Source organism: Alosa pseudoharengus, unplaced genomic scaffold (assembly GCF_046254945.1).
Source record: "Alosa pseudoharengus isolate Yale_2024_CS ecotype anadromous, Long Island Sound unplaced genomic scaffold, YU_APseudo_1.1 YU_APseudo_1.1_scf_21, whole genome shotgun sequence".
NCBI lineage: Eukaryota > Metazoa > Chordata > Actinopteri > Clupeiformes > Clupeidae > Alosa > Alosa pseudoharengus.
The window spans coordinates 13,423,469-13,451,197 of NW_027468674.1; the positions used below are offsets into that span (position 1 = coordinate 13,423,469).

Below are 27,729 nucleotides of genomic sequence, written 5' to 3' on the forward strand. Positions count from 1 at the left end.
CCCACTCGGGCTGAGTGACCCGGGCTGTGGAGCAAGAGAGAGAGAGAGAGAGAGAGAGAGAGAGAGAGAGAGAAAGAGAGAGAGAATGAGAGAAAGAGAAGAGAGAGTCAACAAGACAATAGGAAAGATATGAAGATACAGAAATAGAGACAGTCAGAGATAGAGAGAGAGAGAGGAGTGGATGAGAGAGAGAGAGGGAGGAGTGGATGAGAGAGAGAGAGGGAGGGAGGAGTGGATGAGAGAGAGAGAGAGAGGGAGGGAGGGAGGAGTGGATGAGAGAGAGAGGGAGAGGGAGGGAGGGAGGAGTGGATGAGAGAGAGAGAGAGAGGGAGAGAGGAGTGGATGAGAGAGAGAGAATGAGAGATAGAGGGAGAGAGAGGGAGGAGTGGATGAGAGAGAGAATGAGAGATAGAGGGAGAGAGAGGGAGGAGTGGATGAGAGAGAGATAAATTGAGAGATAGAGGGAGAGAGAGGGAGGAGTGGATGAGAGAGAGAGAGAATGAGAGATAGAGGGAGAGAGAGGGAGGAGTGGGTGAGAGAGAGAATGAGAGATAGAGGGAGAGAGAGGGAGGAGTGGATGAGAGAGAGAATGAGAGATAGAGGGAGAGAGAGGGAGGAGTGGATGAGAGAGAGAATGAGAGATAGAGGGAGAGAGAGGGAGGAGTGGATGAGAGAGAGATACATTGAGAGATAGAGGGAGAGAGAGGGAGGAGTGGATGAGAGAGAGAGAGAGGGAGGGAGGAGTGGATGAGAGAGAGAGAATGAGAGATAGAGGGAGAGAGAGGGAGGAGTGGATGAGAGAGAGAGAGAATGAGAGATAGAGGGAGAGAGAGGGAGGAGTGGGTGAGAGAGAGGGAGGAGTGGATGAGAGAGGGAGGGAGGAGTGGGTGAGAGAGAAAGAGAGGGAGGGAGTAAGACAGATATAAAGAGAGGTGAAGGTAGAGAAAGAAGCACAGAGATGGAGGGGAAAATGACATAATAGGAAGTGTGAGGGGGAAAAATGGATCACTGAAGATGATGTAAGGGGAAATACTGAAGTAAGAGAGAGAGTGCAGAGAGGCAGAGAAAGACAGAGAAAGAGAGAGAGAGAGAGAGAGAAAGAGAGAGAGAAAGAGAGAGAGAGAGAGAGAGAAAGAGAGAGAGACAGAGAAAGAGAGAGATACAGAGAGAGAGAGAGAGAGAGACAGAGAGAGAGAGAGAGAGACAGAGAGAGACCGACCTGGGTGTTGCCTTACCATGCATGATTGATGGTCACGTAACTTTTAGATAAATTACAGATAACAGTGCAGGGCTCTGAAGTTCGGTCCGCGCAGAACATGAGAGTGAATCTCAATCCCCAACTAAACCTCATTCTCTTAGCCTTCATCCACAGAGCCTCCACACACACACACACACACACACACACACACACACACACACACACACACACACACACACACACACACACACACACACACACACACACACACACACACACACACACACACACACACACACACACACACACAGTGTACACAGTTGTACACTCATGTTGAATTGCAAGTGTGAAGCGCCTTGTGATGTTACTGAGAGGACTCCCCAGAATTCGTCCCTCCATTTGAGAAGAACATCCACACATCCACACACCCACCCCCTCCACACACACACACACACACACGTAAGCACACAGACACAGACTCTGCAACCACAAATATAATATAATATAATATAATATAATATAATATATATTACATCTCAAGACCACACATACTGTATAAAACATGCAGGCCCTGGTACACAGGAAGAACCAGAGCACAGCACAACAACTTTTTAGCTTTGTAAGACTTTAAGACTAAAAACGACTAACGTTTCGACGCACAATGTCTTCCTTGGAGTCAAAGAATGAATCAGAATCAGCCAAAACTCATGTGCAAACTACACACCACACACACAGACAACACACAACTGTTCTGCACCTGTAACCTGCATTGTGTCTTGGCGCGATGGTACAGTGGTGGTTAAAGCGTAACTCTGGTCAAAATGCAAAATAGGGTCTTTTTGTGAATGTACCCAAGTCAAACTTTCGTTTCAAAGCATAATTACATCAGAAGCGGAAAAACCAAGTGAGTTGTTCAAAACCTTTCTTTTAGTAAACTCTTTTTAAATGCTAAATGCTTTTAAACCAAAGTTTGACTCGAGTACATTCACAAAAAGACCGTAGGTTGCATTTTGGTGAGAGTTATGCTTTAAGGAGCTGGGCTAGCATGCGGGAGCCTGAATAGTTGTGGGTTCAATTCCCGGCTTCCACCGCTGTGCCCTTGAGCAAGCCACTTAACCCCGAGTTGCTCTGGGGAGAATGGCCCTTGTAATGTAATTGACATGTGTAAGTTGTTTTGGATAAAAGCATCTGCTAAATGAATACATGTAAATGTCAGCCCTGCACTTGCCCGAGCCCCGAACCCCTCAAACCTGAAGCCTTTGCACAGGGAGGGGAGTGTGTTGGCTGGGAGGCTGGAACCCATGGGTCTTACGTCTCATGACGGCTTCCATCGGGAGGGAAGGAGGTTTATGTGCTTACCGCACAGCTGGTTACCATTACACAACCATACACACACAAGACACACCACTGTGCAGCCTTGCACATTGAGCAGTACAGGCTGATCATGGGTCATGAGTTGGACATACTCTACACAGGCTGGTCATGGGTCATGAGTTGGACATACTCTACACAGGCTGATCATGGGTCATGAGTTGGACATACTCTACACAGGCTGGTCATGGGTCATGAGTTGGACATACTCTACACAGGCGGATCATGGGTCATGAGTTGGACATACTCTACACAGGCTGGTCATGGGTCATGAGTTGGACATACTCTACACAGGCTGATCATGGGTCATGAGTTGGACATACTCTACAGGCTGGTCATGAGTCATGAGTTGGACATACTCTACACAGGCTGGTCATGGGTCATGAGTTGGACATACTCTATACAGGCTGGTCATGGGTCATGAGTTGGACATACTCTACAGGCTGGTCATGAGTCATGAGTTGGACATACTCTACAGGCTGGTCATGGGTCATGAGTTGGACATACTCTACACAGGCTGGTCATGGGTCATGAGTTGGACATACTCTACACAGGCTGGTCATGGGTGGTGGAACCATTGTCCTACTTTCTAGCAATTTTTACATGTCAACATCCTTCTCCTCATCTCTCTTACTCACACTCCTCCTTCCCTCTTTCTCTATCCCTTGCTTTTCATGTACATCTCTCTCTCTCCATTCATCTCTTTCTACACCCCCCCCTGCCTTTTCTACCCTTTTCCATGGTCAACAAACAATGGAAAAACTAGACAGAAGGGAGGTGTAGCCAAGAGCACTACAAATGGGCTGGAACTGGTGCTTTTTGCCTTGTATTTGATGTGTACGTATGCATGTGTGTGTGGGCCAGAGGGAGGGGATACATGTGATGTGCTGTGTTCATCCTGTGGCTATATGTCTGTGTGTAATGGAATGAATGTGTCTACTCTATGTTTCCTATGTGTTTTATACTATTCCTATCAGTGAGACCAAAGACAATTTTCATGCAGGCATGACAATAAAGTATATTCTATTCTATTCTATTCTCCATCTATCCTTCCTTTCTTTCTGTCACTCTCTCTCCATTTCTCTATCGCTCTCTCTTTCGGTATCCCTCGGTGCTGGTGGGGTCTGGTTACCTTATGGAGGTAGCAGGGCTTCACACACACACACACACACAGAGTGCTGCGTAAACTGAGAGGAGGAGTCGCTCGCCGCTGTGGGCTGTTGGTGAGGTCATCTTCAGGCGTGCAGGCTTGGGCCTTTTTACACACACACACACACACACACACACACACACACACACACACAAACACACACACACACACACACATACACACAACCTCAGACAGGCAGGATTAGGCTCTACAGTTTCACAAACACAGGCACATGCACATGCAGACACACACACACACACACACACACACACACACACACACCCCGGGTGTGCAGGACTGGGTGCTGCGGTTTGGGCTCCACGTTCCACAGGAGATCAGCAGAGATATCGAGGACACATCACACACACACACACACACACACACACACACACACACTTCTGTGTCTGAAGTATAACGTTAGACGGAATCGCACGTGAAAGTGGAAAAATAAAAATGTGTAACGTAATGCGGCCATTACAAGGATTGCGGTTAGAAAGCTATCTGATCGAAAAAACGAAATGGGAAACCGCTCGAAACAGAGAGGGGGATTTTATTTTATTTGTGTGTGTACTGTTTCTGCATGTGTGTATTCGGGGGAGGGGTATTGAGATAAGAAATTGAGCTTTTATTTCGGAAAATCTTTTTGTGGGAGCTTGAAAGAGAAACGTGACATCCGAGACAAGCAAGGAGACCGCTGGCCTCTGATCTCAGAACAGCTCAACGGAGGTGGATACAGCCATGGAGTCTTGAACACGTCACCTCTTTTAAAACGTAGTGTAACCGAAGGCCAGGCTTGGTCTATTGACCCTTGAGATACACCAAGAACAGAGGAAGATATCTTATAAAACTCAATCTTATTTGAACTCTACAAGGTCTTTGGTTATCAGCAAAATATATATTTTTTTACCTGCGACTACCCCTAACGCCCCTCCAAGAATCAGACAATGTTTGTCAATGGAAAGTTCCAACATGGAACCTGCAGTTGTTCTTTGAGCTCCACGATCTGCAAGAAAAGGGTTCTGAGGCAATTCCTTTGTCTGAGGCGTTTTATTGATGTGAATAACACTGACTTAATGGATTCATTAACTTGCATGCACATGTGCATTAAAACCTTGCTAATGCCCAAATAAGGGAGAGAGAAGGGGAAAGAGACAGAAGAATAAAAGAAAAGAATTCCAAGACCTCTCTCCCTCCCTCTCTCTCTCCCTCCCTCTCTCTCTCTTTCTTTCTTTCTTTCTCTGCAGATCAACCTGTTTTTGTGTTTTCATTGCTAGCAGGTTGGGGGTAGGGGCCCACTGTTGCCTCCCTCGGCCTGTTTTTTTATCCTCTTTTCTTTCCATCTTTTGCCCCCCCCCCCCCCTCTCTCGTGTGCGGGGTCTTGGTTGTGGAGTGGATTATGTTGCCCCTCCCCCTTCCTGCCTTGTGTGCGGGGTCTCGGGGAGGCTGAGCTTGCGGAGTGAGTGGATGGTGCAGCCGCCACTCAAAGCTGCTTTACGGGGCCCTGAGGTGGAGCTTTGCATTTCTCCACAGACAAAAGAGACAGCAGTAGACAACAGGGGAGATGCTGGAGAGGCTGATGGAGAGTGTGTGCGTGTGTGTGTGTGTGTGTGTGTGTGTATGTGTGTGTGTGAGGAAGAAAGAGAGAGGGAGAGAATGTGTGCTTGTGCACAGGAGAGAGAGAGAGATAGAGACTGGTGTGTGTGTGTGTGTGTGTGTGTGTGTGTGTGTGTGTGTGTGCGTGTATCCGCACACGTGTGTGTGTGTGCGTGCGTGTGTGTGCGTGCATGCGTGTACGTGCATCCGCACACGTGTGTTTGTGGGTGCATGTGTGTGTGTGCATGTGTGTGTGTGCATGTCCAGAGGGAAGTGATTGGGAAGGAGGCATGAGGTGGATAAGGTGGTGCTGGTGGAGGTGATGGGGGTTGGGGGTGGTTAGCAGGAGTAAGATTTTAGGATCTGTGTTGTAAAAGGATTACAGGGCGAAATGATCAAGGGGATATTTTCGGAATGCGGCTAATTTTGGCCTCGGCAGCCAAGGCAATCTGTCACTTGTGCCTCAGCCGAAAAGCAGCTCTTCCAATCACTACCACATTGTCGGAATGCATCACTGTGTGTGTGTGTGTGTGTGTGTGTGTGTGTGTGTGTGTGTGTGTGTGTGTGTGTGTGTTTGAGTGTGTGTGTGTATTTTAATATGAGCTTATTTCTTTGTGTGTATGAGAGAGAGACAACATGCCATTTTAAATGGTGTCTTAGGTCTTAGGGCAAACTAAATCTAATTTAATAACGGGGCAAAATTTGAAAAAAGTGTGTACATGTGTTTGTCTGCCTGTGGGACAGTGTGGTTGTAGCAGACACGTCACCAAAGATCAGACAGACGGTAAGACCAGTGATGTCACAGAGCGCGATGTGAAACCAAGGTCACCACTGTCCGAGGTCCCGCCACGCCACACGCACTGCCCTGGGCACGTTATTAGGGACCCTATGAGCAACAAGCTGCCTCAAATTCCTGTCCGACGACTCTCTTTGTGTACGCAACCAAGACTCAAAAGAGTCTCTTCCTCCTCACCCCATCACACAATAATACACATTCCTTTTTTATTCTCTTGGCTTGTAAAAATGCCCTCCATTTTCTTCCTGGCATTGGGGCGCTCAGTCTCCAACCTGCTACATGCCACCCCCCCCCCCCCCCTCCTTTTTAAAAAAATGCCTCCTCTTACATTTCCATGGTTTCTAGCTGCTTATAAAAGCTAACAGCAGGCGTGAGAAAAGAGGGGGTGGGGGTGAAGGAATGAACAAAAGAAAGGAAGAAAGAAAGAGTGATTGAGTGAGTGAAAGGGAATGGAGGAGAAGAGAAAAAATGGAATGAAAAAAAAAATCCTGTATGTGATTCTTTGCGTATTGATTTCTGTCACTAAGGCACAGGCCCGTGAGTGCTCTGTCGTGGGTCGGGAGCAGGCTTAGGAATGCCCAGGCGATCAATGCAGCTTTATGGAGCGGCATATGTAACGCCACCCTTTTGTAGGGCTTATGCTATTACCATTCTCCACTGCTAAAGCATACAAGGCAAAGCGCTTGGCTCTGGGAGACATGGAATGCCTGTGTGTGTGTGTGTGTGTGTGTCTGTGTGTGTGTGTGTGTGTGTGTGTGTGTGTGACTAAATGGTGTTGGTTAGAAAGTGCATTTAGTGCCATCACTGTGCTTATGTTTGTGCCTGACAATTGTGTTGGCTAGAAACTGCACGTAGCGGCATCACTGTGTGTGTGTGTGTGTGTGTGTGTGTGTGTGTGTGTGTTCAGCGGTCCATAGAGATCTTCTCAATCGCATGCTTGCTTTTCTGTTCCAACGGACCTGCCATGACACAGGATAACACTGTTGGCACGGCAACCCAGCAGGAAGCGCTCGGCAACATTGTGTTGCTAAGGTCAGCCGCGGACATGCCAAGGCCGCCCTGGGCAAGCGAGAGCACGCCGGGGCAGACCGATCCATGGCACAGTGCAAAAACGCGCACGCACACACACATAGTGCAAACACACAAACACACACACACACGTTGCAAACACACACACACATATATACACACACACACATGGTGCAAACACAAACACACACATATACACACACACACACACTGATTCGGATCACACTGCCAGCGCAGAGCAAGATGGGAAAGAGAGAGCAACACTTTACAGCAATGTGCCCCAGCAGTGTGGAAACAGTGTGGAAAAGGGGATTTAGTACTTGGGTCAAAAGGACAAACACAAGGACACATAGGCTACTGTACTGACAGAATGTATAGATAGATATATAGACAGACAGTGAGACAGACAGACAGACAGACAGACAGACAGACAGACAGACAGTCAGATGGATAGACAGACAGAGACAGACAGACAGACAGACAGACAGACAGTCAGATGGATAGACAATGTAGTGCATGTGTGTATCCGTGTTAAATGTTATTGTTGAGGTTGTTTGTATGTTATTCCTCATAAGTTGCTTTGGATACAAGCGACTGCTAAATGAATAGACGATAGTCATGGTCACAGTCATGGTCAATAGTCATAGTCAATAGTCAATAGTCAATAGTCATGGTCAGGCATTTCTCTGTGGTAATCAACATGAATGTCCAGTGGCTCTCGTTGTAATCTGCTCAATGACTTCGATAAATATTTACCCACAGCAAGAAAAATGTGGGTACCCACTTAACTTGGTTATGTGTTTTTGTGCTTATTGTTTGAAAATTGTAATTTGAAATCCGAGGTCAAACAAGATGATTTCCTTTGATTCATGTTCTTATAATGTACGACATTAATGTAAGATCCATGTTGGAGAAAAGGGAAAAGAGGGAAAAAAATGGAACCATTGTGTGGTCCGTTTCATGTTGGAATAGACAACAAGGAAACAAGGAGATTCGGATCTCAAATATGGGCAAAGATGGCAGCTTTGGGTCCTTGTCTGGGCTGTAGTGGAGGTTAAACACAAGTAAAAACAGTTTATCCGCCTCTGAAATTTCAGAAATGGAATTTATCCACCTCTTATTAGAGTTTATCCGACTCTCAAAATAGTTTATTCACCAATTGCAACTTTTAACATTTAAAAAAATCACACTGTATTATCCACATTTACAATATGTATGTTCATCAACGCTTTAGGAACCATTTAATTTTAACCACTTGAATTTCCCCTGGGGATCAATAAAGTATCTATCTATCTATCTATCTATCTATCTATCTTAAAACCACTGGAATTGTTATAAACATTGGACAATAACCTCCACCATCATCAAACATGATCTAAATGCCTTTTTAAAAAATCTGATACCGCATGGCGCAATCCACCTTACCGTGATAACAGAATTCATAGTTTACCCACCTCTTATTTTAACAGTACACCCCTGGTCCTTGTTGTAGGCGAACCTCTATGACTTAACAAGTGCTGACTTCCACTGCGTTGTACTGTCTCCTCCCTTGACCCATAGGAGTGAACATCTCAGCCAATCAGGATGATGAGACGGACATGGAGACGTTTCAGATGGAGATCGACAGACAGAGCAAACAGTGCACGTTCAGGACCAACGCAGGGAATTACTGGACTCTGGTGTCCCACGGAGGAATCCAGTCGACAGCCACTGAAGTGTAAGGACACACATGCTGAACTACAGCGTGTGCGTACACACACACGCACAAACACAAACACAAAATAAATACAGTTGTTCATATACAAGACAGTGTGGGTTCTTTTCATAATGCCATATAGTAATTTCAAATATACACAGGAAAAATGTTAAATTCCTAGGGTAGGGGATTTCACACAGCGACCAATCAACAATCAAGCCTATTTACCGTAAAAAAACCACTAACAAAGCACCTTTTGTGGGCAAAAAAAACATCACCAACAGAACAGCCTTTGAGACCATTTCACTGGGGTTATAAAGCAGGCACCTTCCTTCATCAGTGTAAAATATATTTAATTATTAAATTATCTAACTTCCTCTAACGAGACCTTTTTGCATTCACTTATGCATGCAAAACCAATGCTGATATTTCTCCCAATGCTGATGACAGACTAACAGTTTAAACTACACTATGTGAGCCATTCAAATTATACTTGTACGTCACTTTGGACAAAAGCCTCTGCCAACCATAACTACACAGGTGCATGTAAAAAATTAGAATATCATGGAAAAGTTCATTTTTTCCCATCATTTATATCATATATATCTATAAATTCATACACAAGTCAAACATTCCAAGCCATTTTTCATTTTGATTATTCTAATCTTGATTACAGTTCACAGTCCATGGAAATCAAATATACAGAATATCAAATTATTAGAATAAAGAATTTATGAAATGTCGACCTGAGATGAGCTCTAATCAGCTAATTAAGTCAAAACACCAGCAAATGGTTTCCTGAGCCTTCAATCTCTCAGTCTGTGCAGGGCAATGGACTTCTCCATGATGTTCTAATGCACCTGTACACTGCTCTGAAGCTTAACCAATGTCCTTTTAGGCAAGTCTCTCCACTCGGCGGCCATATGGCAACGCTTTTTGGGCACTCGTTGGGCATCCATTTTGGCAGAAATGCGCGTCACCAGTCTTGCTCCAGCGGCAAGATCACAACACATGATTGGCACGATGTCTTCAAAACACACCATATGATTGGCTCAATGTATTTACATGTCAACGTTTTGCCGAGGAAGGGGTGTGATATGTGTAGTAACGGCCATATTGGCGTTACAAACTAGCCCCATGCATTTCTATTGAGGGTTTTTTGAGTGCTGTGTCTCCTCATTAGAAAGTCTCTGGCTTAACCCAAACACATCTAATGTCTTTGCTGTATGCAGAGGTGCCAACACCATGTTTGACATCCAGTGGCTGGGGCGTCGTGTGGCGCTCAGGGCCAGTAACGGGAAGTTCATCTGCACCAAGAAGAACGGTCAGCTCGCAGCGGTCAGCGACTCTGTGGGTGAGTGGGGGAAAGCAGGAGGACTTGGGCTCGTCTGGACTGACCACTTATCATACACCGGCACGCACGCATGCACACACACTTACACTCTCACATACCAAGAACGGCCAGCTAGCAGCGGTCAGTGACTCTGTGGGTGAGTGGGGGAAAGCAGGAGGAGGACTTGGGCTCTCATGTGGACCGACCACTTACCATACACCGGCGCCCGCACAGACACACACCAAAAAGAACGGCCTGCTAGCAGCGGTCAACGACTCTGTGGTGGGTGAGTGTGGAAAGCGGGGGACAGGCAGGTGGAGGAGGACTTGGGCTCACCCATTTGGGCTCTAACTGTTACTCAGAATTGCTAGTATATTTGTTCCAGATGTTTTTCCTTTGGACTCTTAACACATTGGTTGTGTCCAGAGGTAAAGGACGGGACCTTGCTTGTAACGTTGTTGTCAGAATCCTGGTCAGTCTACCATTACGCAGTACAAAGGGAGAACGCTTGGCGTTTGGACAGCCTTATTTGTTCATCATCCTCATTGTGGATCATTTTATTTTTTGTTCTCCTCACAAATGAACCAAGAAGTTATGATGATGAAGGCATATGACATTAAATTAAAAGAATGTTCGACTCAAGTTAAATGAAGTTAAAATAAGGTAAATGGATAAATCATATTTACTCTGTGTGTGTGTGTGTGTGTGTGTGTAGGGAAGGACGAGCAGCTCGTCCTGAAGCTGATCAACAGACCCATTCTGATCCTGAGGGGAGACAACGGCTACATCTGTCACCACAAAAGCTCCAACACCCTGGATGCCAGCCGCTCTGTGTACGACATCTTCACCCTCCAGTTCAGCAATGGGGCATATCACATCCAAGGTGGGTGCCAGTTTACTCGACCGTGAGGCATTTTGCAATGGCAAACCTTGTCATAAGCTGGGCCATGTCCAAGTCCTGGAAATCTGAAGTCACAGTCTCGACAAAAAAGTCCCAAGGCCCAAGAGCTAACCTACTCAGAAGATCACACACAAGCTATGCTTAGGATGAAACAAGACAACTACAAAGGACTCATTATTAAAACACAACATTTCTCCACATCAAAAAAGAGGTACTAAATATTCTACCCATAAAGCCACTCTACAGAGAGAAATGAGTCAGAGGCAATTACAAGACACGAGACATGGTACACAGCGATGGGTACTTTAGACTGTGATACCAAGGTCCATTATAAAGATTGGACTGAAGGTATTATCTGCTAAAGGATGTGATAATAACAGACATTAGCATTTGCAAGGATGCTAGTTTTGTTTTAAATTATATGAACTACCAAGCAAGACAAAACAGTAAGCAAAGTAAACGAAAGTTCATTTATAAACTTAATAGCACTGAATTTGGGGACAAACAATAAAACTGTGATTAGCTCAATTGATTAGACCATAGCTCAATGGTAAGTCATCTGCCTGCAGGCCAGAAGACCCAGGTTTGATTCCCGCCTGACAATCTCAATGCCCAAACACCCAATATCCCCATGTTCTATAACAGATTGGACCCCGATCATTGCCGCTTGTGACTATTCTTTTTTTATTTCTGTTTCTGGATCTTTATCTCTTTAGGAGCGGGCGGAAAGTTCTGGTACGTCTCCAGTCCTGGCCTCGTGTGTTCAGACGGCGACACACCTGAGGACTTCTTCTTCGAGTTCCTGGAACACGGCCGCATCGCAATCCGGGCCACGAATGACAAGTACCTGCGCGGGGACCAGGGCGGTACGCTGAAGGCCGACGGCGAGAACGTGGACAGCTCGTCTCTGTGGGAATACTGACCCCTGCTGGACAAAGGAGGAACTGCATTTGCTCCCCCTCACTTGGCCCTCGCACAAGCAAAGAGAAAGTGGGAGCTCCTCTTAGAATGACTTTGACTGCGAGACAGTGAGAGTGAAATCCATGTCTTTTATTTACATAAATAGTAGTACTTTTACTTTGTTTTCTTTTCCCTCAAAGTAGCATCATTCAGGCTTCATAGTTATTGTTCTCAGAAAGGGGCTTCAGCACACCACGTACAACTTAGTTTATAGTATTAATATCTGAAATGTAGAAGATCTGATGTTCAGTTTAATTCCTCCCCTCTTCACGTACAGAAAAGATGGTTCTTTATGACCGCTGAAGCCTTTAATGAAATGACCATCTGCAAAACATAATGAATGTATACTTAGTGGACCAAAAGCTCATCCAGACATTTTGCTTGGCTATGATGGTTCTGCCGTTGTCCACAAAAAAAGTAAGCATGGTTATTTAAAGGTGCTCTAAGCGATGGTACTTGTTTTTAGGCTAAAACATTTTGTCACTTAGTGCAAACATCACCTAACCAACCGCTAGATGTCTGTGTCCTGAATACATTGTAAAAAAAAGTGATCTCTGTGGACAGCCCAGGGTCCAAAAACGGCAACAAAAACAACCTGGGCAAACCTATAGTCCATAAAAACATAACAAACTGTTCCAGCAAACACAGACGAGATGCGCGTTTAGGAGAGTTTCAATTGCACGGGAGCAGCACAGGAGGGACGGGGAGGAAGTAGAGAGCTAGCTCTCTGTTTTGTTTGAAAGTCAACAGACGTGACGTTACCCAGCATCGCTTAGAGCGCCTTTAAATAAAAAAAATTAAAAAAAACTCATATTTCATCTTACCATCAGAGCGCCAGTATGGCGATCCACCAAAAACGGCCTTAAATCATCTCAGTTTATAGATTTTCCCCACACGTCCGTATCAAATTACTTTCCTTCAACAAGCCACGTCCTGCCCTACTGCCTGCTCACAAATGTCTTTCACTGTCAATATTTTGCCAATCCCCGATGTAGCTAATTACAGTCATTATGTAACCTGAGGTGGGAATGTTCCGGAATTGAGAGATTGAAGTGATTGTGTGTAATGCTAGCTAACGAGCCGGTTGGGGTCGAGGGGGAGGGGGGGGGGACTCAAGTTCCTCGTGAATGCAAATGACAACCTGATGAGATGACCATGGTCAGCTGAGGGTGTGTGTGTGTGTGTGTGTGGGGGGAGTTCAACTGTATGGATGCAATTTCCTTTTTTCCTTTTTAATTTAATTTTAATTTGTTGCTTCCCATTTTTATTATTCAAGGTCATGTTGTTTTGCTTTATTTGGTCAAAGAGAAATGAGAATAAAGTAATCCTTTATCCTCCGATCCAACATGGATATGACAGTGGTAGGGGCTGACTGCTCTGAATCCGGAACATGAACCATTAGTAGCAGTCTAAACCATTAGTTGCGCACGCACGCACACACACACACGCACACGCACACGCGCACACACACACACACACACACTTAGTGCAAAGTTTTTTGAGTGTGTGATTCAAAATAGCTGCAGCACATTGTTACACCACATAGTCCATAGTTACTGTGGAACTGGCTGTCTGGCTCTCTGTGTGTGTGTGTGTGCGTGTGTGTGTGTGTGCGCGTGTGTGTGTGTTTGTGTGTGTGTGTGTGTGTGTGCGCGTGTGTGAATGACTGCTCACAGGATGAGCATTGGGTTTTCTCTGAGCTGCTGGTAGATGCTGAGCAGTCTGTGGCTGGTCCTGATGCTGCTGGGGCAGACTCCCAGGGCAGTGGGCAGCAGAGCCTCCTGAAGGGCCTTATACAGCGCCTAGAAGGGACAGAGGAGAGACCACAATAAAGCATCCCGTTATTTGGCCCCCACTGCCTGCACTTACTACATTTTGCATCTACAGGTGTTTCTCAAAAACCTAGAATGTCATGGAAAAGTTCAATTGTTTGTCTGTAATTTGTTTTAAAAAGTGAAACTTTCACATAATCTAGATTCATTAGATTATGTGTGTGTGTATAGGAAAATTAAGGGAAAAAAGTCCATTGTTACCTCAGCACGCTGCATAGCCCGTCTCATATGATCTTCTCCCAGCTGCATGTGTGGTTTATGACATGTCTGAATGAGTCTTGGCAGGGCCTGTTGGTATTATGCATGAGGATTACAAACAATGACACATGGATACACTCAGTCAGTCACACACACACACACACACACACACACACACACACACACACACACACACACACACACACACTCTCCAACACACACACACACACACACACACACACACTCTCAAACACACACACACACACACACCTAAGAAGGCATAGTACAAGTCAGGCCTTTGTATTCTGATTTCATGTAAAGCACGGTGTACTTTTTCCTACCCGGATGCGTCGGAGCACTGCATAGTGTAGTCCACATACGGTTGCCATGGAGAAGCTCTCAATCAGAATCTCTAAGACAGTTAATGGCCCCTCTATGGACACGTCGCTCAGGGTCACCTGGGAAGTCACACACACACACACACACACACACACACACACACACACACACACACACACACACACACACACACACACACACACACACACACACACACACACACACAATTATGTGACAACTAAAAGCCACCTACTTGGGATGAAGACACAACAGTTACCTGTTAGGAGCATACAAATAAAAAGGGGGAAAAAAAAGCTACAGCTACTCACAAATGAACATACTTGACTACATTTCATATAAAAAAAAACACATACATACACACACACACACACAACACACAACATATACACACACACACACACACAACAGATACACACACACACACACACACAGTGTGTGTCTATAAAAACTTGCATAGGGAGTAACAAGAATTGTGGACTACCAACCTTTAATAAAGATAAAACAGGGACACATAAAGAGGGTGCAAATGGAGTGACCGTACCCACCTCTTTGATGGTCATCCTGGCCGTGTGGCCTGCAGGACATCGCCCAGTCACCGCGGGCATCTGGAGAGCCTCCACCAGGCCCCTAGCACCAGGACACCCGTTCAGCAGCCACCTCAGAGCGGACACGCTGGGCCCCGGCTCCCCTGCGCCTGCATCCACCCCTGGAGCTTTGAGGCTGGCTCTCAGGAGCTCCACAGAGAGCTTCACTACTGCCGAGTACGGTGACGACCTTTGACCCTGGCCCGTCGGGTCACCCCTCACCGTTCCTCTGGAGTCGAGGAGGGTGTGTACCGCGTCGAGCGGGGCGGGGGGTTGCTTGGAGACGCTGCTGAGTGACATGCTAGCATCAAAGTGGAGAGCGTCCAGCAGATCTACTGTCAGTGTGTTCAGGTGCAGACAGATGCAGTTTGATTGGCGGATAGGTAATGATGAGGGCTGAATGCCTGTGTTTTCTGGAAGATTGGGATCCTCTGGAGAACCAAGAGAACACATGGAGAACATGAGAGAACAATGCACAGTCAGAGGGAGAGAGAGAGAGTGACTGGATCCTAGAGGCAGTGTCACGTCAAGCTTTTGCCCCGGGCTCAGCTTCTGGACTGGGAAAGTGTAAGTTCTCGAAGGGTTCTCTCTTTCAGCAGTGAAGGAACCGGACATGTGATAGATATGGACACAGAGAGACCAGCCGTGTTCTAGGGCGAAAGCACTGTTGTTCTCCAACGTGCAAGTAAGCATCAGGGAATCGTTCTGTAGCACACAACTCCAACTAGTGACACCGTGACAGTTGATTGGCTGCTGATGGTCACATGCCTGCTTTTCTGCTTTCTGATTGGTCATCAGACTGCATATATTGAGAACTTGGTTGAGAAGCCTCAAGTTCTTGTTCCGGTGCTGAACGGTGTTTTTAAGTGCAGATGCCCTATAGAATATACCAACACAAACACAAACATTAACACACTAAAATAATAACTCTATACTTGCAATCAGTCTCCAGATGACAGGCACACAGTATAACAATATTCAAGTCCACACAGCAAAATAATCAAGATCCCTAAAACCTTAAAAAAATAAAAGCAACATTTACATTTATTAATTTAGCAGACATTTTTATCCAAAGCGACTTACAACTAGGGGTTAAGTGCCTTGCTCAAGGGCACAATTTTTCTGGCAACTGCATGCTAGCCCAACTCCTTAACCACACGCATCACCCCATGTGACACAGGTAAGTGGGCTGTTGTATGATATCTTTACACACATTACACAAGTCCTCTGAAACCTCTTCCAAACACTTCCATAACAAACACCATTTAACGGTCCCGGTAACTGTCCAGGCATTTCTCCAGGTAAAGCCCCTCCTACCTCAGTTGCGCTAACCACACCTATTCAATAAAGTATCTATCTATCTATCTATCTAACCGGGCCGATGCCTTGACATGAGGTTCAGATCACACCTCTTACCTCTCCCAGACGTTCCCAATCCCCGCCAGGAGGTCCTTCACTCTCTGCCCCGCCAGAGATGAGGGCAGCCTGGCCACGCTGCCTCCGGTGGTCCCCTGAGGAAGGCGAATCTTCTGGAGCCTTCCACGGCGAGACAGCGCCAGCAGCTCCACAGCGCCCCCCTCTGTTCAACATACAAATTTAACTACATTTCATTGATGACTATTCGCCTTATTCACCTGGCGGCCATTACGAGGTACACTTGCCATTACACCTCCAGTCCAGCAGATGGTGGTGGTAATGCACTCCGTTTGCAAACTGCCAAACGGAGTGCATGGCCACCACCATCTGCTGGATTGGAGGTGTAATGGCAAGTGTACCCTTTAGCCTCGTTCTGGCCGCCGGGTGAACAAGGCAAATAGTACCACTCCTATGCCATGGAGGCAGGGGGAGTGAGAAAATAATCTAGAGGCAAGCAAATAGCTTATTATTTTAGAATCAAGCAAATACTTATGTACCATACGGGCATATATATGGAATATTGTACTGTATATGGATGTACATGTACATACAGACACAACAAGCAGGAAGGTCTGTCACAGAGACAAGCTGCGGTCGAAAGTGTCCTGAGGCGCCCTCAACATGTAATTAGGAGAGGGCCGCACGTCTCTGACGCCACTGGATATTGTGAGGACATTACGTGGGATCTCGGAACACATTCACTTTAATTACAAAAAACAGTGAGGTCATTCTGAGGAGAGGTTTGACTGACAGAAAAACTACCATGTGGTCATGGACCTCTGTATTCTTCTGCAATGAAAAACGTGATGAGTCTCTGCCACAGATTAGTGCCTTTATTTACTCTCTGATAACATATAATTAGGCCAGTACACAGCTACCAGTGAAACATAAGTCAATATGACTGACTGTGTATTGTGTTATAACTATGGGTTGTGTTGTATTGTGCTATGGTATATAGTGTTATGACTATGTGTTGTGTTGCACTATGGTATATTGTGTTATGATGTCCCGTGTGTTGTGATGTGTTGTGCTGTGTTGTGCTGTGCTATGGCATACTGTGTTATGACTGTAGGTTGCGTGTTGTGTTGTGCCACGTTGCATTTACAAGGACAGCCACAGGCATGAGCATGACCTAACCGGTCATGACCTCCTGTGCCAGAGACAGTGCAGTAAAGTCCTGATTGGCCTGCTCTCCTGACAGAGACAGTGCAATAAAGTCCTGATTGGCCTGCTCTCCTGACAGAGACAGTGCAATAAAGTCCTGATTGGCCTGCTCTCCTGACAAAAACATCCTGCACATAATCACAAGGCAGCTTGAACCTGCACACACAACTCAGCAACTCAGCAATTACCTCACAACTCCTCCCCATAAATTCCTATAATCTACAGCAAAACATCTGAGGTCATGCGCTCACACACTCACACACACACACACACACACACACACACACACTGTAGGGTTGGTTACCTGTCAGGTCACTAGAAGCCAGTGTCATGGCGATGACACCGCAGACGTTCAAACTGATGGGGGTAGGAGTGGGGGGGTCTGGCAGTCCTGGCTGATCTGAGGACGACGAAGATGCTGACGGTGCGTTCAGCTTCAAAGACAGCAGGTCGGTCGCGGTGCTGTAGTAGACATGGCTGCTGCTGTGACACGCACAGACCACCGGGCCCCGGATGCTGAACTCACTGAACCGCGCCACCTTCCCCTCACCCCCTCCCTCATTGGCCGTGACCAGCAGCACTCTCCCCGTCTGTCCAATCGCAACCAGGCTTCTTGGCAAGCACCCTCCCGTTCCCGTGGCAACGGAGGAGGTTCCGATGAACGCGACTGGCTGCTCCAGGCTGTGCAGGACTCTCGGTCCCGCCCTCTGCCCCGGCGCGGACGACGTGGGGATCCGAAGGGGCAGGTAGCACAGGCGCCCATCCGGCAAGCCAAGGAGGACCACAGGGGAGCTGACGAGGGCAGCATCCACCCCAAACAGGAGGGTAAAGAGATCCGGCTCCAACAGGAAACAGCCAGGAGATCCACTCAGGTCTCCTGGTAATGAGGCACCTCCACTGGGGTAGATGCAACTCAACACTGTCCACGTGTCTTTTCCATCCACATTTACTTCAGTCTTCCTGTGTGGTTGAGCCGTATTAATGGCCGACACACGGTGCTCTGCTAGTTTCCGGAGGCTGACGGGTTTCGAGGAGGAGCCGTCTGAAACTCTGTAAAGACCCAAGGTCCATGTGGCCTCCTCCCGAGAGACAGTGATGAGGAGGTCCTCAGCCAAAAGGAAAGAATCAATTGTCGGGTCTTTGAGCAGAATGGAGTCCTCTGCCACTCTCTGCAAAACGGGATCTTGATCCACGACAGGTATTGGAGAGGGAGGCCTAGACAGAAAAAATAATAATAATAATCAGAACAGGTTTTTATCATGATTGTCATCTTAACTGATTTGAAATCGTTCTGATCTCATGTTTGATCATTATGATATGATCTCATCTCTTTAATAAATAACTGTGAAAAGACAGAGCAGCAGGGAAAGCTTAAATAACTGTAAAACCAGACAGCATATCGCTACCCTAGAATAATAAGGTTCTATCTGCGTTTTGAGTAGTTCTGAGATATTGAGCTTCAAAGTTTTAGAATTCCATAGAGTTACATGGTAAATTGAACAAGTTCTTTTATATTAATCATAACTACAAGTCTGCAGCAATTAGCTTACATATTGGACTGAAATGCTGGTGTGTTATGAGTATCAAACCGCTAATAGTGGAAAAGACCTACCTGGACTGCTGTGGTATACTGGTACAATAAATGCCACCTTTCTCACAGAGAACATAAATATAACGTCGGGCACTAAACGCCAGGTGTGTAACAGGAGTGTCGAACTGAAGAACAGCCTAGAATACAATACAACGGAATTTAATTGCACCAAATTGCACCAAGTTGACAAACATCAGTCATTTTTTGCTGACGGCCTTGGAGGAGGAGGGGGAGGGGAGGGCTAACGTTAACTAGATGTGCAAACCCCGAATGATGTGAATAACAGGACTGTGATTTAGCAACAAACAAAATACTGTAGCCAACTACTTACAGAGAGTCTCTTGTCCTTGCTGCTGAATAGGAGTATGTCGCTACCAGAGCAAAAGAGAACTGTTGTCCCAGCCAAAAGTATCTTCACGTTGGCACTGTTGGACAAACCGAACTCTGCCCACGATTCCACTGAACATCTTATAGCTTCCATCGCTGAAAACAAACAGTCGAAATTGTTGTCAATAAGACAACTTATCGACCGCAGATACGCGCATTTGGCAGAAATATTTCAAGAAAATTGTCCAACATCCGAAAACACCAATCAGGATTCTGTATTTTCTTCATCTGTGGTGTGAGAAAATCGATATCATCTATTGTTGTCGCCATCTACTGGTTTGGAATGTAACTGGATTACGAAGAGGTAAGCTTTCTGTATCTGTCTAGTTTATGGCCACCTTACACCAAAAAACTTTGACAAGATTTGGGAAAGATTCTTGAAAGATTGTAGTTTTTTAACTAATGCCCCCCTTTCAAGCTAACCTCAAAAGACTCCAATCTTTCAAGAATCTTTCCCAAATCTTGTCAAAGTTGTTTGGTGTAAGGTGGCCATAATAGTTGGCGTAGCCTCAAACTGAAAACACTTTTTTGTTTGATCAGTAAGTTGTGTAATGGATGTGAGGTATTGTCCAATATATTTAACAGTTTATGCAGCATAGTATATATGATGTATTTTAGAAATGTATATTTAATATGAAGAAAATAAAGGTAGGCCTACACATAATACAATCTCCTAATCCACGCTGGCACAATTAGGCCTATTTTGTCAGGTTTTTTTTGATGATATGGGCAGAACTGATTACCTCCAGGACATCTGGGACTGGCCATCCTTATTCCTGGAGAGAGAGAGAGAGAGAGAGAGAGAGAGAGAGAGAGAGAGAGAGAGAGAGAGAGAGAGAGAGAGAGAGAGAGAGAGAAAGAGAGAGAGAGACTTTGGCTTTTAAGGTTCCTTTATTGACAGTCAAAAATAAACCAGGTAACATTAAAACCAACCCATAATAAAACTTCCCTCCAACCCCCACACCACTCTCCCAAAAAAACACACACCCACAAAATATGCAAAAAAAATGACCACAAAAAAAGAAAAACAAAAAAACAATCAACCAGACAGACAGACCAACCTAGCTATCAGTCACCCTTTATACGGCTCAAAACTTGAACAGTAATTCCCCGCCTTCATCCAGTGCACAAATACAACCCTCAACCCCCCATGTCCCATTGAAAGTCTTGAGATCACCAAATAACTGATAATACTTGTACTCAATCCTCAGATAGAGAGAGAGAGAGAGAGAGAGAGGGGGGGGGGGGGTAGATAGGCAGGGAGAGAGAGAGACAGAGAGAGAGATTAGGCTACTCATAGTTGAATAGATCTCTCTCTCTCTCTCTTGTTTCTGTTTCATTCCCTTCCTCTCTCTCACGAATATTCACAATTGGTCGTTGTTTCTTTGAATCTAAAGGACTCTGTACTTTATAAAAGCATAGTGCCCTATATGACTCTCCTCATTGAGCTTTGTGTTCACAATTATCCTACTGGGTGAATCATGGGAAGGGGATCATATGCATCCTTATTGTAACAGTGTAACAATTGAAAGCCTTTTGGGTAGGCTATAGATTAATCCTCAAGACCATTTTATTCTGCACTGCAAGGTTACTGGTTACTGGTCAGTTTACAGCAAAGATTCTAGAGCGGAACTCTGTTCTAGAATCTTTGGTTTACAGTGAGGTGAACTGTGCCCTATATTCTGCTGTGGTGTTCCACAAAGTTTTTCTATCCGTGCGAGTGACATGAGCTATAGATAACATGTAATTGAGAGTGTTTGTGATGCTAGATTCCAGGCAGGGCTTATCCAGGACCGTATATGGTTTGGTGTGGTTCTCTTCCATCTGAATGTCAAAATGTACACACACACACACACACACACATACACACACATACACACACACACACACACACACACACACACACACACACACACACACACACACACACACACACACACACACACACAGGAGAGAGAGATAAGTATATGTATTTATACATTGAACTGCCACACACAAATGCCACTTAGTTGTTTCACTTTGAACCATAATCATAATACCAATTACATTATTTTTGTCATCAAACGGCCTTTAGCTACCTTTCAGCTTCGTCAATGAAAGCATATTATGGCCTAAATCAATATTAAAGATAACAAAGAAAGAAGGTAAGCTATGCCTTTGCATAGAATTCAAAAACGTATACCAAATAATTATGATTTTCATTGTTTTTTATTAGTCATGTTGCCTGGCCTACAATTATTTTTAGTCTACATGTATGTGTAGCTCAATGAGGAGGGGTTAATTCATACATGGATTAATGCAAAGGCAAATTGGGTGTTCCTAGGGCCATGGCGTCAACGTGAGGACCATTCGCACATTCATTAGGCTATGCAATTAATTGTTTCAAAGACTATTTATTTATTTATTTACCCAATTGATCCATAGTCTGCATGATTCAACACTGTCTACAATTAAACAAGTGACCAAATCAAACATATTAGGCAAATATTAACAAATCACAAGATCCTGTAGGGTTTCGAGTCTGTTTGATATAAACTATCGCATACATTTAAGAACTTAATTGTTTTATCAAAAATACACTTTCCTCTCCCCTGCAAATGTTTTTTTTTTCTCAGAGAAAACTCTTAACAAGCTGAAAATATTCTTCAGCAAATCGATGAATGCATGAATGTATGACTAGGCCAGGGGACTTTGGGAACCACTTGTAGGCTGCCATACTATCACAGCAACTATTCCGATTTTAATCTATAGAGGGGAGCAAACGACTGTGCTTGGAACTCAAGCAACTAAAAAGCGTCGTTGGTTGTCTCTACTCGTAGTCGTCTCGTCGGAAAGATAGCAGGAACAGTTCACAGCTTTGCATCTTCGGCACAAATTCATTCTGCGTAAAGAATATTTATCTGCACGTTCGGATATTCTGTCAAACATTGGCATACCAAAAGCTAGTTGTGGTTTACTGAAACATTGTTTTTGTTTTAGGCTACGTTTTGGTAGATTTATTTTGCATCAAGTTGAGCGCACTGAGACTGCAGTCATGTCGATGAGGATTCTTCTTGGTTATTTTCGGTCTGGCGTTGCTGTTTCCAAGAAAGCCAAGGGTCTATCGAGACGGACAAACATATTTGTCTCTGGACAGCAGAGCTGGTACGATATGCAATATGGTATTTGGGAAACAGGCATCACACTCTAACCGAAAAAGTTTTTATATAGCCTATTTAACATGTTGAATATAGTAGCCTAATCTGATGAACCGTGCTTTAATGTACCCTACTTCTTGCATTCTTTGAAAGAAGCGTTACTTCTGCACAACTTTATGCAAAAGCAGAAAAGCAAGTAGCCTAATTGGAGACAGAACTCTGCAGGAATTTCATGAAAACGAAACGGTGTTGAGTGTATGGCTACACAAGTTCCAGCCCCAGCCATTGTAGGTTGCATAACAGGCTACTCCAGATGGAACATAGCTCTCTTACATAACTCTTACTTTTTTTAACAAGCTCGTTTTAAATATATGGAATGATTACACAACTAGGTAGAGGACTACAGCAGCCTCCAAGAAAGTGAATGAATTTCTGTAACCGTGATGACGAGTGGGAATGAATCAATTTTTCTATAGCCTAATTTCTTTATGTAGTAGCATAGGCTTTTGGCTCCTTACTAGGCTACTTGTATCTTTAGCTTGGGCTTTCGTATTTTGCAGGGAAGTAGGCTACAAAAGTACAATAGTCATGGTAGTAGTATATGAACATGCCCCTACCAACGCACACACAAATATAGACAATACTCAAACGCGCATGCGTAAATTTAGCAGCTGGGATTTTAATCAAGGATCTTCGATGACAGCCTTGGTTTGCAAGATACCCTCACTTTTGAAAAAAAAAAAGCTGTAAAGACTACAACTTCCAGAAACCCCATACTGAAAACCTATTAGGCTATAGCCTACACCACTTGTGGTGTGGTGTATGGCATCACTAATACGTCTTTACAACTGAACCCCTTCCCATAGCCTACTATAGCATTGCATTGCTCGACTCTTTACCTTCCTTGCTGTGTCCCTGTTTTCTATTTCTGCACCATGTTTTCAGAACTGCACCCTGTAGCCCATCTTATCATCATTATTATTACAGTGCATGAAAATGCACTGTACTGTTCTTCCTAGGCAACAACAACTTTTTTTTCTTATTATTATTCCGCTTACCACTTTTTCCATACGCAATTTCTCTTGAACAGTTTAACTTAGAAACTTCGTTCAAACTTTGTAACGTAGGTCTTAAAACGGAGCAGGTTATGTCTTTTCAACTTTGAAACTTTTATACTTTTTAAACTATAAAAGAAAAACTTTTTAAAAATCCCCATAGACTTAACATTGCCGATTATGACATCATAATAGGGCCATTAAGCAATTAGAATCCTATGGCAGGTGTTCAGGCCACCTGCAGCCTCAGGCTTTAAGAATACAATCTGGGTTAATTAATTAAGACTACACATCCTATTCAACTGTTTCCTCTGCCCAAAACTGTTTCAAAATAAAAGTCCTCACTACAATAATCCACTATTAAACAATGTAACCCATTAAACTACTGACATTTTTACATTCAACTTTTAAACGGTCTACTTTTAGACTATCATTAAACTATCTATCTATTAAACTAGCTGTCTATCAACAACTTTTAAACTATCTACATTCAACTTTTAAACTTTTAAACTATATACATTCAACTTTTAAACAGTCTACTTTTAAACTATTATTAAACTATCTATTAAACTATCTGTCTATCAACAACTTTTAACTCGTCATCAACTATGTCAACACTTGTCATCAACTATGACTCCTACCCACTGTAGCTAGTTAGCATGGTTAACATAGTTAGCATAGTTAGCATGTTAGCATTGTTAACATGCTAGTTAGCATTGTTAGCATAACTGCTAAATATGAATAGCTAAGTTAGTTAAGTCACATGGTTAGCATGTTAGCATTCTTAATATTTTAGCACAACTGCTATAAATTATTAGCTAAGTTAGCTAAGTCACATAGTTAACATTGTTAGCATAGTTAACAGCATTAACATTATTAGCATTTTTAAAAAAACTGCTAGAAAACATTAGCTAAATTAAAGGAGAATTCCGGTGTGATATTGACCTAAAGTGTGTTGAAACATGATACCGAGTGTGAACGTATGTCTCATAGCTCACCTCAGCTTGTCCCCTGCACTCAGAAATCTGGCGCTAGTTAGCCAATGCTACCAACACAGTGTTTCGTTGTGGTACCTCGGGCATCGGCCTAGCCATGCAAATAAATCACTGTTTTAAACCATTTACGAGGCTCAAGGTAGCTCCATACGTCATTGGTAGATTTCCAAGGGCCCTTGACATTTAAAACAAGACATGGAGAACTTTGAAAAAGCACTGGTAGTTTATTTACAAGACGATTTATACAGACAGTACCTTAAGGAATTTTACCGTTCGACGCCATCTTGAATTTAGTCACGATAAGTCGAGCGACAAGTACAAACGAACAGGTATGATAAGGGATCAGATTCCAAAAATAATTCAGTGGAAATGCATGGATTCAGTTGCTTCCAGTAGCAGCAACTGAGTGCAGGGGACAAGCCGAGGTGAGCTATGAGACATACATTCACACTCGGTATCATGTTTCAACACACTTTAGGTCAAAATCACACCGGAATTATCCTTTAACTAAGTAACTTGGTTAGCATTATTATCTTTGTTAACATAGTTAACATAACTGCTAGCAAAACATTAGAGCCATTCCAGTTATCGTCAACTATCTACCTAAATAATTTAACCATTTAACTATCCACCTATTTAACTGTTCAGTCATTCCAACTATATTAAACCTCATCTACCTAGCAACCAATATAGTTTGTTTTTACTCTGTATGATATTTTACCTCATATTTTTGCATTTTCATGCACTGTATTTCCTTCAGGAAATGCTTTTCTAGTTATTATTATTATTATTATTATTATTATTATTATTATTATTATTTTGATGATGATGATTATTAGATGCCCAGTGATTATTAGCAATCACCAGAGTTTAAAAAAAAAAGATTACCAAATTGATGATCAAAGGGGGCGTGCCTGAACAACATTGCCTAACAACACCACCTGACAACGCTGCCAATCAAAGTTACCCGAGTCTGTCATTTCCTTTACGGTGCGTCTCTCTCCGTTCCATCCCAGCGCCATCCATGTGGACCACCCTCCCGTGGAGCCGACCCTGACCACCAGCTATGCCCACGGGACGTCCACCCGCTCCTTGATGTCCAGCACCGTGGGTGAGGCCCTACAGGCCGCCGTGGAGAGGTACCCAGAGCGCGAGGCCATGGTCTTCATGCAGGGCGGCATCCGGAAGACCTTCGCCCAGTTCCAACAGGACGTGAGTGGTGCACCTCTGCTCCTGGCTTCCTGTCTCACAGACAAGAAGTGATGCGTGATGCGGCTGGTGAATCTGTTGATTGTCAGCTTTTGGAGGGTGGGGTGTGCCTGTGCACTCTCATCTCTCATAGATCTTGTTTATGGTTCCGTTTTGCTCAGGGTCAGGCAAAAAGAGGGAAGGAAGCCTATCAACCACATCGCATGTTGGCAGCAGACTTGTCGTACAGCAGAAGCAAAGGATGTGGTCATGGTTGAAGTTGTTTTTAAAAATGAAAGTGGCATGCTCTTTTGTTCCCTTAGTGTGGAACTCATGATCATGGTGTGTTATTGCTCTGTACTCTGCCAGTTGGGCCACTGGATTGAGCTTTTGCCCTGTGAACCTTTTTCTAATGACTGTAATGTATACTCAATAATCTTGAAATAAAACGTCGGCATTATGGCTATTTGGTCGTCCAAACAGAGATGCCAGAATGTTGCCTCAGTGCTTCCATTCAGATAGGATGCCGGTATTGAGGAATCGAAGACACGTCACATTTAGTTTGATAAACAGAAGCATGCTATCTTTGAAAGTTAGATACGTCACTATTGCAGGAAGCTACAACGCCTATCAGCCTTAGTGATAGTGGAAAGGTAATGTTTGCAGGGCAAAGATCCTGTAGTTCCTCCTCGAATGATCGCAGCCAGTAGCATGAGACAGGCCAGTCGTCAGGCCTGTCAAGTGACATCACAATCTATCATGAACTTTCTTCTGATTTCAACACGGACCAGACGACAGAAACGCTCTTCGAACAGCTTATTGATCACTCATAGTTGCACTTTGGTTTGTGTTGACTTCAAGGCTCTGACTAACACTCATAGGGCTGCACAATGAATCGATTTTTTTTAAATCAAAATGACAATTTGAACTAATTAGCTAATCTTACGACTCTGCAAATCTTGCTTGCGACTCTGTCCTAACGGTTAATCTTGTCACATCTGTGATTTTTATATTCATGTCATCCTCCTTGTGTGACAGACAGTGAAGCTCACCTATCAGGAGTGCTGTGTTTCTCATGCACTTGGCATGCTCGCCAATCAGAAGTGGCCAAACTTAATACAATATTTGGAATATTAAACTGAAGGTTAACTTTCAGGAAAAATTACATCACAAATGAAAGCGCAATCGTAATACCTGTCAGAGAAATGAGCAATTAGGCAGCCGTAACAGCAACCCTAATTGGACCTCACCAGCAATAAATCAGATATCTACTTTATGTCCATGCTGCATAAGGGTGACCAGTGAGGTTAAACATTCATTCAGATATATTTAGTAGTGAGTAGTTAAGTCATTTGTGACAACACGTGAGCTTAGATCTGTCAGTGGTGACCATGGTGATTACAAAGTCCAAGCTTTTTGGGCAAGACACATGTGCAGTCACATCTGAGGAGGAGACACACACACACACTGAGGAGGAGACACACACACACACTGAGGAGGAGACACACACACACACTGACCTTTCTTTGGAACTGCCTTAAGTGATATTTCTGGAATTTGTCAGGTGTCAGATTATAGTTTGACATTCTGATTTTGATAGATGGATATGGATGCAGTCTGTGGAACTCATAGGAGCTCCCCCATGGCACAGTGATTAGCAGTGAAATCTCAGCACACAGACACACACACACACACACACACATATATACACACACATACAGTAATTTCCCCTTGACATAAAGTGTAGTCAATGGGCTGCACTTGGTGAAAACAAATCTATGTTGTTGTATTTGTG

The 27,729-nt window shown here is 44.2% G+C and overlaps 3 protein-coding genes across 7 annotated transcripts in view; 2 read left to right on the plus strand and 1 right to left on the minus strand.

The window, feature by feature from the left end:
- fscn2b (fascin actin-bundling protein 2b, retinal) overlaps positions 1 to 11,989 on the plus strand; it is an 18,704-nt gene extending 6,715 nt beyond the window's left edge. Inside the window, exons 2-5 of one of the 2 annotated variants that reach the window (XM_076298903.1) lie at positions 8,698 to 8,854; positions 10,066 to 10,247; positions 10,882 to 11,049; positions 11,784 to 11,989. In XM_076298903.1, coding sequence (XP_076155018.1) covers positions 8,698 to 8,854; positions 10,066 to 10,247; positions 10,882 to 11,049; positions 11,784 to 11,989 — 713 coding nt within the window. The remainder of the gene's footprint in view (positions 1 to 8,697; positions 8,855 to 10,065; positions 10,248 to 10,881; positions 11,050 to 11,783) is intronic. The other variant, XM_076298904.1, reaches the window with a different exon arrangement.
- A 131-nt stretch (positions 11,990 to 12,120) lies between these two features.
- Positions 12,121 to 25,798, minus strand: faap100 (FA core complex associated protein 100). 3 transcript variants are annotated; one of them, XM_076297949.1, is made up of 10 exons: positions 25,714 to 25,798; positions 20,303 to 20,335; positions 19,504 to 19,655; positions 19,194 to 19,309; positions 17,886 to 18,796; positions 16,418 to 16,580; positions 14,963 to 15,878; positions 14,399 to 14,515; positions 14,061 to 14,147; positions 12,121 to 13,829 (listed from the first exon to the last, which is right to left on the minus strand). In XM_076297949.1, exons 1-10 carry the CDS (start codon positions 25,766 to 25,768, stop codon positions 13,698 to 13,700), a joined length of 2,682 nt encoding a protein of 893 aa, XP_076154064.1. In that variant the 5' UTR covers positions 25,769 to 25,798; the 3' UTR covers positions 12,121 to 13,697. The 3 variants fall into 3 exon arrangements, with proteins under 3 accessions (XP_076154064.1, XP_076154065.1, XP_076154066.1); XM_076297950.1 differs by lacking the exon at positions 25,714 to 25,798 and having other exon boundaries at positions 20,303 to 20,482; XM_076297951.1 differs by lacking the exons at positions 20,303 to 20,335; positions 25,714 to 25,798 and adding an exon at positions 20,218 to 20,295.
- Positions 22,350 to 27,729, plus strand: part of acsf2 (acyl-CoA synthetase family member 2) — a 49,118-nt gene continuing 43,738 nt past the window's right edge. The window contains exons 1-3 of one of the 2 annotated variants that reach the window (XM_076297953.1): positions 22,350 to 22,444; positions 22,539 to 22,703; positions 25,763 to 25,958. In XM_076297953.1, coding sequence (XP_076154068.1) covers positions 22,594 to 22,703; positions 25,763 to 25,958 — 306 coding nt within the window. In that variant the 5' untranslated portion in view covers positions 22,350 to 22,444; positions 22,539 to 22,593. Of the gene's footprint in view, positions 22,704 to 25,762; positions 25,959 to 27,729 lie in introns of both variants that reach the window. The other variant, XM_076297952.1, reaches the window with a different exon arrangement.

Excerpts from the sequence above, each read along its gene's own strand:
- faap100 (XM_076297949.1), bottom strand. The coding sequence starts at position 25,768 with ATGGCGCTGGGATGGAACGGAGAGAGACGCACCGTAAAGGAAATGACA. Across the intron at positions 14,516-14,962 it reads CCAGGATGACCATCAAAGAG|GTGACCCTGAGCGACGTGTC; the intron begins GTGGGTACGGTC and ends GTGACTTCCCAG. Across the intron at positions 14,148-14,398 it reads CAGTGCTCCGACGCATCCGG|GCCCTGCCAAGACTCATTCA; the intron begins GTAGGAAAAAGT and ends TAATACCAACAG.